This window comes from Phaethon lepturus, unplaced genomic scaffold (assembly GCF_000687285.1).
Source record: "Phaethon lepturus isolate BGI_N335 unplaced genomic scaffold, ASM68728v1 scaffold20232, whole genome shotgun sequence".
NCBI lineage: Eukaryota > Metazoa > Chordata > Aves > Phaethontiformes > Phaethontidae > Phaethon > Phaethon lepturus.
Genome location: NW_010521490.1, coordinates 47,530 through 60,486, shown reverse-complemented (window position 1 = coordinate 60,486; position 12,957 = coordinate 47,530). Strand labels below are relative to the sequence as shown.

Below are 12,957 nucleotides of genomic sequence, written 5' to 3'. Positions count from 1 at the left end.
TTCCCTACAGTGTCCCAAACCTTCAGTTATGTTAGAGGTAAACCTTCAAGGGAGCAACAACACAGGAATATTCAACAAGCCCCTTACACAACAACCTCTGAGGTGAAATATTGGGCTGGAAAACTGTTTACAAATAACCTATTTATCTTGCTAAATTAATGTTTTAACACTTTCATACAAGCCTCTCCCATTTTAAAATCTTCCTTTTTCCAGATTTAGTATTGGAATAATGACTGTCAGCATCATTGCCTCCTGATGATCAATAGCAAGAAATTCTACGTTAGGAACAAGCACAACCAGCTAAATAAGACAGTAAAAAGGCATTCCTTGTCTTGTCTTTTTTTCCCTATTTAATATTGGCAGTGCCAGTCCTTGTGGACAGCAGAAGCAGATTGCTTTGGAGCTGGGGAACTCTTCCAGAACTACACAAGGAACTGTACAGTTTGTGGGCTACAATTTGGTAGTGCACACAAGTGAGATGAGATGCACAGGCTTTTTAACTCTGCCCCTGCACTTTCAGTGTGGCAGCACCTTCTACAGAAACAGTATGTGAAGGCTTTGGCTGGAGGACTACATTTGTGAGTCTGCGAACTTCTCCCTAGGTTCTCAAGAAGTTGGAAGGCTGAAGAAGATGTTACTGTCCAGGGACATGCAACATACACTGTGCAATAATCAAAGGATTTGTTCCTCATGGTTCCTTCCTGTCTTAAAATCTGTGATCTACTCATTTTGGTGAAAGACAACCCTTGAGGAGAAAGAGGTATCTCATAGTTAAATCCTCATCATCCACACAAGCAAAGGGTAAGGACAAATCTGGAACTGCCTTGCTCCTTTTCAGAGTACTTTGTCTGGCAGTGTAGGCTTAAGAGGAGATCCTTCATAAGGATCTTTTGGCTGGTATTTTGCACTGCACTGGACACCTCTTGCCAAGAATATTGCATGAACGGAAACAGCCAAGCTGCTCTTTCTCTGCTGCCATATGTCATAGCTAATAAAAGTTGTGGCCTTGATAGTTTACCGAATGTAAGTGTGCAAATGGATCAAGTCCTATCACTCTTTGCTTATCCAGAGCACAGGAGGAGAGGACATCATCAGGATAATTTCCTGAGCATAGCAAAAATTAAGCCATGTTCCTGGTCGAATGTTCAACTGGATTCTTTAAATATTTTACCAGTGACTGTAAAAATAGCACATCTAATCAATGAACCCAGTACAGTAGTTCCTGCAAAACCATCTACAGAGTGAGAAAATCATCACAGAAAAGTTTACTCTTGTAACTCTTTTTTGGCAGCAGCTCTTACTTACCATTTTCAACATTTGCCAGTCGATGCAGAAGTGGTAACCACACTAGACACTGTGGCGGAGGATCAGACATGAGCGTATCCAAGAAAGTGTTTAATGTGACTTTTTTCTGCTCAAACAAGCAAACAAACATGCACAAAGAATCAGTAATTAGACATATCAAACTGATTTTATCTTGCCCTTAAGGAAACACTTGGAAACAAGTTTCAGACACTGTTTGCTTGTAGCCCCGGTTTACTAAAAAGAACAAGTGATACTAGCAAAGATTTTCCAGACAATTTTTAGTAGTTACAATGTATACCACTGATGACTAGCAGTCCTTTTCACAAGGTTGTGTTGAATTGGAGATACTTACCTCCCATTCACTTCAAGACTCTCTTATAAAGTCATTGCCTGAAGATGCCTTGTGAATAAGGTTGGCATTCAGCTCTTCATGTTCTCATGTGTTTTGAGTACCCCATAACGAGTACAACTGCATGCAGGGTATCACTATGTATTACCAATTTTCACATGAAAAGCCACGGCAGAGAATGACTGGTGGTACTCCAACAAAGAAAACTAAAGAAAATAATGACAAGGGAATATAAATTCAAAACAAATATAGGGTAAGGACAAACCATCACAGGCAATTGTCTTATGCTGTCTGTTGAGTGATGGTAACTGGTTATGGGTAAGCTCTGATTTTGGGATGACATGTTTGCAGATGCTCAGGGACTGCAACTGTTCCTAAACAATCCACACCTGTAAGCACTTAAAGGCCTATGCCCCTTTATCTTTCAAAGAGGTTCAAACTCTAAAGTATCCCTGTCGATTTAAAAAATACAATCTAGGGCTTTAAGTTTCTTAGGCATCTGGAAAAAGTCAGCACAAATCTTAGTTCATTTGTTTTTTTCAGACCTAGAGGTGATATTTCAGCCTGAGATACCTCCATCATAAATACTTGCTCTTTCCTACCTAGTATACTGGCTACACAAGTGTGTATTAAAGTACACAGCTACTGAGTGGTCAAGGACAGAGGGTCCTTAAGAAATCAGCAACTGAACCTTCCTTTAAAGTAAAATTAAGATGCAACAACACTGAGCCCTGTTGAGAATGTGTGCAGATATATTTTATAGACATACATATTTAAGTAGGATCCCCACATCCAAAGGGATCACTAAATTTTCATATCTGATTGCATAAGCTACTGCTTTAACTTGCTAAAGAACTGTGGTTATCCCATGAGGAAAGAAAAACAGCAGCTATGCAGTGACATGTATCATCTCCATGTGTTGTGGAGTGCTTTTAAGAGCTGAGATTTCCAAATGGAGTGTTTGTGCTGCATTTATATACAATTGCCACCAGATGTAAAGAAAATCATTATTTCTCTTATAAACTGAGTGATCAGTTGAAAATATCTCACTCTGTAACAGTCTCAGGGCTGAAATATTGCAAGATATTGGGAAACATATAAAGGTATTTGTCCCTAAAAGAAGAGAAAATACTTCAGGCTAGCTGTGAAAATGGTCTTGATTCTCTAATGAACAGAAATAGCCAGAATATGAGCTCTAAATCTCACTGAGAGACTATATTTTCCCAACATCACCTGCAGTATGAAAGTCCAGTCAAACAGCTACCATCTGCTTGTTGTATGAATGATCTTCCCAGCCATGGAGGGTGGATAACCACTTCCCGAATGGGCATCCTATGCTATAAGGCCATTAGCTCACAGAAAAGGAACTTTCTTTTGGAAATCTGCTGTGGATGTCTGGCATGGCTTTGCTGACCAATGCCACCAACAAATGTCTGTGCTGTCTGCAGCAGAACTGAGAACAGGAGGAGAAAAGGCAGAACTAAGTCTCGGAAAAGAAGGGTCCTCCAGTGCCCCATACTGCAGAGCTGAGTAGCCTTAAGTCTTCCCTCTGCTCTTGAAGGCAGATAAGTTGGCAGCAAACACACAACCAGTCTAAACAAGCAAATAGATGGGGAGACAAGAACAGCTCTTCCACAATGGAACAGGCTTTTAACGCAGCTATAATTTAAAAGTTGATTTGCACCAAATAAAGCAACTTAGCTTCACTGACAGCTTTATGGCTGAACTCCTCTGGTGGTCACTGAATTTATTACGGATTATAGAGAGCAGTGTCCCTTAAAAGGACACCAGCAGAGCAATTTCCATACATTTTAAAAGGCACGTTTTCCTCCTGCAGTTTTTTTTTTTTTCAGCTGCTGGGTAAGTTGAAACTGAAAGCTGTTTTCTAAATATACGCTACATGCAGATGGAGTCTAGGTTTGTGGAATAACACTTAGCCAAGTGCTAAGAAAATGAAGTTAGTGTCTATCTTTTTAGTTTGGGATAAAAAAAGAGAAATAAAAGTTTTTTTATAATAATAACACTACTTTTTAATACAAATACAGTATAACATCACAGTAATCCTACCTATGGTGGTGATAAAACTCCTTTTTGTGCCACAGATTTATATTCTGAAACAATAAGTCACTTGCTCTGGCATTTCTGCTCCATAAATTTGCTGATGAGGAAACACTGTTGTTTCTATTTTGAATAGCCATTCAATCTAGCAGTGGTTCACAGACAGAGGAAAATACATAGTTTGATGAAGTAAAATTCCCCAGTACAATGCGGAATAACAAAACATTTCTGCAATAGGAAAAATCCTTTCAGATGCAAACTGAAATGGCTTTGACATCATGAGCAGAAGATAATTCCCAGAATTTTTTCTTTCCCTGAAATTGAGGAATCTGTCTATCAGAGGGCTGAAAGGCTTCTGGTAAGCAAAAGTGATCCATACTGAGAACAACAGAGCAAGTGCCAAACTTACCCGAAGGTATCAACTTCTGATAATGTTAAGTGCAATATGAGAGAGCTGCCCGGCAGAGAAGGACCTGGGGGTGCTGGTTGACAGCCGGCTGAACATGAGCCGGCAGTGTGCCCAGGTGGCCAAGAAGGCCAACAGCGTCCTGGCCTGTATCAGAACTAGTGTGGCCAGCAGGAGTAGGGAAGTGATTGTGCCCCTGTACTCAGCACTGGTGAGGCTGCACCTTGAATCCTGTGTTCAGTTTTGGGCCCCTCACTACAAGAAGGATGTTGAGGTGCTGGAGCGTGTCCAGAGAAGGGCAACGAAGCTGGTGAGGGGTCTGGAGCACAAGTCTTATGAGGAGCGGCTGAGGGAACTGGGGTTGTTCAGTCTGGAGAAAAGGAGGCTGAGGGGAGACCTTATCGCTCTCTACAACTACCTGAAAGGGGGTTGTGGCGATGAGGGTGTTGGTCTCTTCTCCCAACTAACTAGTGATAGGACAAGAGGAAATGGCCTCAAGTTGTGCCAGGGGAGGTTTAGATTGGATATTAGGAAAAATTTCTTTATCGAGAGGGTGGTCAAGCATTGGAACAGGCTGCCCAGGGAGGTGGTGGAGTCACCATCTCTGGAAGTGTTCAAAAAACATGTGGATGTGGTGCTTCAGGACATGGTTTAGTGGGCATGGTGGCGCTGGATTAATGGTTGGACTTGATGATCTTGAAGGTCCTTTCCAACCTTAGTGATTCTGTGATTCTGTGACTAAGACTGTAAATATCACTTATCATAGTGTCATAGGGATATGTTGTTTTGAGTCTCATTTCAAAACTCTGGTTCATCCCTTGTTAACACGTAACGAGGATTACATAAAGTGAATTTAAGTGAAATGTTAGACTAGATTTACAAGAGCACTTGGCTGCCTACAGATGCAAAACAGCAGCTTTGTAAATCTGCTGTGTACCTACATCAGTCAGAGACCTAACTCTCGTTAGCTTTAAGTGGAGATTGTGAACTAAACCATCTAATGCTTGTTTGGAGACCTTATTTTTTAAGGTACCTTAGTACCCTTTCATTTCGATGCAATGTCAATGAAAATGCCCTTTCTAATGGCTGCTTAGATAGAAAATGAGGCCTGAATGACATTTTTTCAAGAGAAAAAAAGGCGTTTTTCATCTTTAACATTACCGTGTCCAACATGCAAAGCTTGAATGCCCTGTTGCCATGCAAAGCTCTCTTTTATTATTTTAACACAAAACTACCAAAAATCACTTCACTATGTAAATTCTTCAACATAGGATGAGGTGCTGTATTAAGTCTCCCTCTGTGAAACAAGACTAGTTTCACACATGCAAGCATTACCATTTAAAATTATTTGGGAGATGATTCAATAAATTAATTTCAAAAATGCCTTTGAGTTGACTGGAATGCCTATTGATTAGTGATGAAACTGAGGGAAAATAAAAAACGAGACTCAATTTTGCATGAAAATGACATTATTCCTCCTCCGTTCAACTTATTTGTTCAACAGTATTCAGTTAGTGTATGGAAGGATAAACAGAAGGAAAATACCACTTTATTTCTAACATTTTCCCAGTTTCAGCATCTTCCCTTACCTTACATTTATGGAATTATACAGTGTGATGTAAGTCAAGAGCCAGAGGGATCCCCTTCTCCATTGGAGAGGTGGACACCCAGCCCCAATTATAAGATCTTTTGAAGTGCTAGCTATTAGATGCAGCCAATATGTATTCATTGCACCTACAGAGTCTGGCGAGTTGTGGAAAAATCTTGTATTCAGCATAAATTAATTGCTTTCCTGACCCTAGCTTATTGATGTTATCTGTAAGAGACTAGAGATTTTCTAATACCTAGTGATTCCTATTTTCAATAAAGGTTTAAGGTAATTTTCTACTCACTTGTGAACTTTGTGTGTCTGTACAGTGTCACTTCAAAAACACATAGTTTGATTTTTTGGTGAGAATTGAGTTTTGTGTGGAGAAGGTGAAGTCTCATATATGCTTGCAGCAACAACAACTAACCACAGAGGAGGACTGCATGTCTTGGGGCATTTGTATCACCTAAATGTATCCAACTTAGGTGCTCAAATTAGGACGTTAGTCTCCTCAGGCTTCCTCATTTAGGATCATGTAAGATAAGATCCTGCACTGAATCGCTTTTTGACTAAGCCTTTCTCTCCTCCATGCTTATAGGGGGAACCTATAGAGACTAGCTTCCTATTGAAGGCACCTGGCCTACATGCTAGAAATTAGCAAAGTGGACCTCCCCTCCACTCAGCCGTATGTTTCCTGGGCAAATATGGACATACGTGTAAGAAAGGAAGGAAGCCTCAGCCTGCTCAGAGGTGTGATTGGGATCCTGTGTCTAAGATGCTCACTGTTCATTTACCTGTTGCGAGAAACAGGATTTTGCTGACTGCTCAGTGTAACCGAAGGAAGGCCCTTCGAAAACAGCCGTGGGCAGCTTGAGAACCTCCCGCAGAAACATGTCGTATCTGCCATAAACCATCACTCCACTGGAGTCGGAAATCATTGAGAAAATATCTGAGGGGGTAGAAAAGACAAGAAAAGGACACGGCAACTTCAGTGAGAGCTACGGATTTGCTCTGAATTCAGTATCATCTGATTTGAACCAGAAGTGCTAAACAACATGTGCTGCTTTTGGAAACCTTCACTATTACTGCATCTTTAATTATAACCTCTCTCAATAGAAAACAAAAGGAATGATTTACATATAAAAAAGTAGCTGATTTTGATATTAAAATATTCCTGCTTTTTTCCATTGCACGTGGTCATTTTTTTAAGCAAAGTCTGAAGCATGGCATGAGGCAGTAATTTAATCAGATAAGAAGGATCTAATTTGACAAGATATGCAACATCAGCTTTTTGCCTACTGCCAGCTTACTATGACAAATCCAAATCTTCACAATGAGTTCATTAAGTCAGTTGTTATTGTTTCAGACACACAAAGCACTGAAGGTCTTTCAAATGCATTACTTTTCACTCTTCTCCATTTTTTTGCTCTTTTGTTTATGTCTAAAATATCATGGTTTTATTACTCCAGAGATGCATGTTTCTCAGCCTTTACTTTTCCCCTTGTTTAAAATTATCCTAAGCTTAGCAGGGGATCACAGACTAGAGAACATTTATAATTTTTCAGGCTGTCATGTCAGCTGCTTCATTTCCAGGAACCTAGAAGGAAACTTCTGACAACAGGATTCTGGGACTGCTGACTCAAAAAATCAGCATCGTACTCCAGCTTTCCACGGGATGGACGCTGCTCCTATTCTTAAAGCAGCCTAGGGAACAAACAGCATTCAATTTATAACAGTGTTCAATTTATAATTTAAGTTCAGTCTGTTTTTGAGTTTCTATATAGAAATAATATATTAAAAATTGGCACCAAATCTGGAAGACTAAATTAACACCTGGGATTTCTACTTGTCTACTCTAATCAACAATTTGTAAAGTCAGTTTTCTTCAGCTGTGGTAGAAGGCTCAGAGGAAACTGACAGTTGACATTAATCCTTTGGTCAAAAAGTATGGAAAAAGGTGTTCTGGATGTGAGCTACAGACATCTTAGCAATAAATAGGAAGTCTTTCATTGCAGCTACTGGTAAACTATGCCTTGGCTATTGGGGAACTGGGAATAAATCCTGTGAAATGAGAATCTGTTCTCCAAAACAGACAGAACTACTATGTGCCCTATGGGAAGATATATAAATACTGCATAAATACATTGTACTTCTAAGTGTGAAATGAGAGAGGTGTTATTAAAAAAAAATCTGAAGAAATTTCAAGCACTTACTGTACTGTTAATTCAATCATCCCAAAGAAAAAAAATCAAAGTCCACCAATCACAACCTCAATACATGCAGTTTGTCTTAAAAAAAAAAAATGAAGTCCATTGTGAAGTTCAGCCAAACGTTTAGCAGGATTTACTTGGAGATATATATAGTGCAAACCCTAAACCCAGCCATAAAACTGCAACTTATCTCTCTTCCTACCTGTACTGTTATCTCTCCAAGTGCAACAATGATTAACAGGTAAAAAATGTGTCACCCAGAAGACTTACATCTTAATTTGTCCATGATCTTTCCTCCACAAAGAGTTGCCAAGGCCATTTTGACAGCAAAAACGGAAATTTTACCATGTCCTTCCCTGTTCAAAAGTAGAAAGTAGACATATTTTATATGTCCATTTTATAATATGGACCTCTTTTCACTTGAAATGTATATCATTGACATGATATATTGTAATGTACACTCTATGTGGATTGATATGCCAAGAAATAAGACCGTCAAAATCAAAGTTCCCTTTGTGGGAACACACATCAGTATATTGTTCTGTAAAGATCTCAGAACAGATTTATTATGCATAGGAAGCTCAGTATTAAACTGTTTATCTCATTATGCACTAAGGTGATGATTATTACTGCTATTCGTGCTACAGCAGCACTGAAAGACATGTATCACACTCATGGTCTCCCCATCCTAAGTGCACTGTGTATCTTTTGTCCCTAGAAGATTTCAAGTTAAGTGCAAAAATCAACGCTGGGAACAAAAATGAAAAAACAGAAAGGGCTCACACGATTGCATAAGCTGCACATTGTACTTGTCAGTAAGTCCTGACAACTGCCTTTTAAATGATACACTTGACCCCTATGAACCTTTAAGAAGGACTTTGCTGAAAAATGGGGAATAAATCTGCACCCAGAATGAGCAAAGGACATTTGTTGTGATATGTAGAGGAGTCTTGCCTCTGGTTTGTTCAAGTTGAGGCTATGCCTGGCTCTCTATTTTCAACTTAAAACACATAATGCTATTAAACCCAAAACCTTAGGTATATGCCTTGGGGCAGAAAGATGTAGCTTTTTCTGTAAATCCAGTCACTTTCAGGTAAAAATAAAGGGCTTTTTTTTTCTCCCTGGAGGGATCAGACCACATACTGCACTCTCAGGATGCAGCGTTCACCTTTAGCACATTGCCAACTTCTTCAACTGCCTTGAAGCATGCAATGGCTTAACTTTATTGCTCTTCTTGCTATCCTCATTCTCCCATTACAGTCATGATGGTCCCCAATGACTACCCGCCATTACAGAAGCCGTGGTATATTTGAGCTGCATGAATAATACATGACTTCACACACTGCCAGGCACTCGTAGTTCCTAAAAGACCTATCCCTCAGTTTAGCCAAAACTAAGTCCATTTTTGACAGGAATGGCAGAACAAAAATGCTGTAATGTTTAGTCCCTTTCCAAAGATGAGAATGAACATGCTCTTGTAAGTTCATCTGCTTTTTAATGTTCATTTTTTTGGCATCCAAACAGTAAATGTGGTTTTTCTTGGAATTCTCAGAGTCTTACTATAAGGTAGTAAGAGTCCACAGCTGCACTGGAGCAACTATTATCTGTCATCCAAACTCCTTAGCATTACTCGATAGCTTTCCATATGCCTGTTTAATGACATCGTGTTTAATGAGAACACATTGTTGTCATGCTTTAAAAAAGAGACAGTCTTTATCAGGGAACGTTATGTTTATAAGAGATTTCCTGTTAAAATATGCATAATTATGTCTTACATAAGATAGTCTAACTGCACTGGCAATAGCAATATACAGAAATTTAGCTCTTCATCAATATTTCTGAAATTACTCTGTTGTCACTCATATTCTAATGAAGAAAATTGTGTCTGATCATGACTAAAAGATAAACTGATTCTGGAAAGACACAGAGCCGGTGACTGTGTGTCTCTCTCTGCTAACCCCAAATCAGACTAATACGGTAACATATACATACATCATAGACAGGAATGGTATACTCATATCAGTACATTAAAGCATGCTATATCCTTCACTGCTATGTTCATTAAGTCACTCAGACTTTAGAAAATTAGAAGTTCCCTAAGCTTGGCTAGGTAATAATCTTTAAAGTTCAGTAAACTGGATTTAGTTCTACATCAGTTTAACCCATTATTCTAAATATTAATGTTCTTAACATGTATTGAAAACTCTGCTTTTTGTCAGAAAATCAACTAGAGATAGAGATAAAAAGAAATAAATACACTGCTTCAGTATTTAAGAAATAAATCTTTACTATGTTCTTTAATCCTGGCTTTTGTGCACATCTTCTTTTTCATTATATAGTGTTCTCTTTGACTGGCTTCCTAAGATTAAAATCACACCATAGGAATTTCCAGTCTTCTGCATTTCTCATTTGACTTCTTCATTGACTGGATTCTAATTTCTGTAAACCAGGACCTAGCACTGCTAGAGCTGAGAATTTGGTAATTTTGTATTCTTTTTGTGCATGCTACCCTTTAGACCTTTGGGGATTTTAATGCACTCTTTCATCATGAGGTTTTCACCTGCCTTTAAAACAGTTGCTATACATAAGAAAAATAAATGCTAAGTGGAAGCAATGGTGTCATTAAGAAGCAACGGAAGAATTAGAGGAAAAAAAAAGCCCACGTGGAATTGCTTCAGATTTAGATTATTTTTCCCAGTAGGTTTAGTTACATTTACTAATAGGATTATATTTTTGAATGGCAGACACATATCAACTCGTGTTCAGCTTTCCACCTCAGAGCCATCGGCTTTTCCCATACTCAAACAGTTATAGAACAGAGGAACAGAAAGAGAAAAGATTTTATTTATCTCTTCAATCTCTCCTTTTGAGTTGATTAGTTTTGACACTGTATTTTGTATTGGTCATTTGTATTCATAAAAGCATCACTAGAGCCAGTATAAATTCAATTTGCCCTCCAAATATGTATGTGTGTGCGTGTGTATGCGCATACATATACACACATGCATATATAACTATATATGACTGATGAACGATCAGGATAATGGAGCCTAAGACTCGCCAATATAATTTGGATCCAGAAGTGCCCTAAGCTATATCTAAGCACTACAGATGCCCTTGACTGGCAGCTCTGGGGCCTCGCAGTGTTTGCTGCGTAAAAGTATACGCTGAAGCAGTGGCTCACAGCAGCTTGAAGATCCCTATTGAAGCTGGTTCTCCCTGAAAGAAGCTTTAGGCTGGCTAATGCAAAGAGATATAAATTTTACTAGTGGAAATAGGAGAGGACATAACATATTTTTATTTTATATAGCACCTCTCTTACCAAGGTTACTCTTCAGCTCCCTACAGCAAAGCACCCTAAATGATGGCAGAGGCAAACCTTGAAGCTGATACGCACTTAGTGACAGCACAGGATGGAGCAGTTCGGAAAGGCAATGATGGCCAGGGCTTAAGGTTATCTCCTGCTGCTTGGGGAAAAAAGGGCAAAAAATAATACATGCTTTTAGACACCAGAGCAGAGCAGAAGGTTTCGTCTCCAAATGCATGGCCGCAGAGAGAGCGAGCCTCTCCCAAGAGCAAGGAAGCCCCACAGGCTGCCTGATAAAATCCATGCACCATACAGGGCTAAGTCCAGCTCCAGGGCCTGAATTTGTTTTTCGGGTCAGCAATGTCTATGATGTATGTGTATGTTACTGTATTAGCCTGGTCTGGGGTTAGCAGAGAGAGAGACACAGTCACAGGCTCTGTGTCTTTCCAGGATCAGTTTATCTTTTAGTCATGATCAAACACAATTTCGTTCATTAGAGTTATGAGCGACAATCAACAGAGTAATTTCAGAAATATTGGTGGGAGATTCATTTCTATACATTGCTACTGCCAGTGCAGTTAGACAATCCACCATCCACCAAATGGATGACACTGACATTTGTCAGGATCTCTATCAATCCTCGTACTGAGACAGCCATATGGTGGGGAAAGCTGTAAAGAAATAACATCTTTAGATTTAGATATCACATCTTTAGAAATAGCAAATGTGTCCTGTGAAATGGACATTGAAAAAATGTGATTTTTTTTTCATTAACTAGGCATGAAGTGGTGCCTCCCCAATGCTTTAAGTTATCTTTTCCAAAAATAACGAAATTTGTTCGGCTACTTGTGGGCCTCCTACTGCCCACCTTCATCAGGGCGGCCAATTCCGAAATGCCACAGATTACAGATTCCCATTTTCACAAACAGGTTTCAGAGTGGAAATTTTATTGGAATCAAGCAAAATTCTTTCATTTAGGAGAACAAAATGCATAATGACCAAATCTCCAAAATGCATTTTTTTGCTGGACTTCCTTTGTAAAAGCTAGCTGGCCTGTACGGCTTTCAATGATCAGTGAAGGTGGAGAAGAGAGAGAATTAAACACTTCACAGCTCTGAATAGATGGCTGAGCAAGAAGTTATACTTCCAAAACAGATATTGAACATCTTTATGTATTGAACTCACTATGATTCAGATATGCATTTTGATGCATATGCCCCCCATAAACAAGGGCATGAATATTTTGTTTGTCTTTGTAGAAGTGTCCTGGTTTCAGCCAGGGTAGAGTTAATTTTCTTCACAGAAGCTAGCGTGAGGCTATGTTTTGGATTTGGGATGAGAAAATGTTAATAAGGTGCTGATATTTTGAGTTGTTGCTAAGTAGTCAAGGACAGTCCAGCTTCTCATGCTGGCCTGCCAGCGAGCAGGCTGGGGGTGCACGGGGAGCTGGGAGGGGACACAGCTGGGACAGCTGACCCAGGCTGGCCAAAGGGATATTCCCTACCATATAAAGTCACGCTCAGTATATAAAGCTGGGACAAAGAAGATGGAAGGGGTGGAGGGACATTCGGAGTGATGGCGTCTGTCTTCCCAAGAAACCATTACGCATGACGGAGCCCTGCTTCCCTGGAGATGGCTGAACCCCTGCCTGCCCATGGGGATTAGTGAACAAATTCCTTGTTTTGCTTTGCTTGCGTGCGCGGCTTTTGCTTTACCTGTTAAACTGTCTTTATC

The 12,957-nt window shown here is 39.6% G+C and overlaps 1 protein-coding gene across 1 annotated transcript in view; it reads right to left on the bottom strand.

The window, feature by feature from the left end:
* Window positions 1–12,957, bottom strand: part of LOC104616512 (dystrobrevin alpha-like) — a gene marked incomplete at its 3' end in the record, with an annotated part of 47,237 nt that overhangs the window by 1,414 nt on the left and 32,866 nt on the right. The window contains exons 5-7 of the mRNA XM_010281550.1: window positions 8,187–8,272; window positions 6,501–6,655; window positions 1,306–1,411 (exon numbers count right to left, since the gene is read on the bottom strand). Coding sequence (XP_010279852.1) covers window positions 1,306–1,411; window positions 6,501–6,655; window positions 8,187–8,272 — 347 coding nt within the window. The remainder of the gene's footprint in view (window positions 1–1,305; window positions 1,412–6,500; window positions 6,656–8,186; window positions 8,273–12,957) is intronic.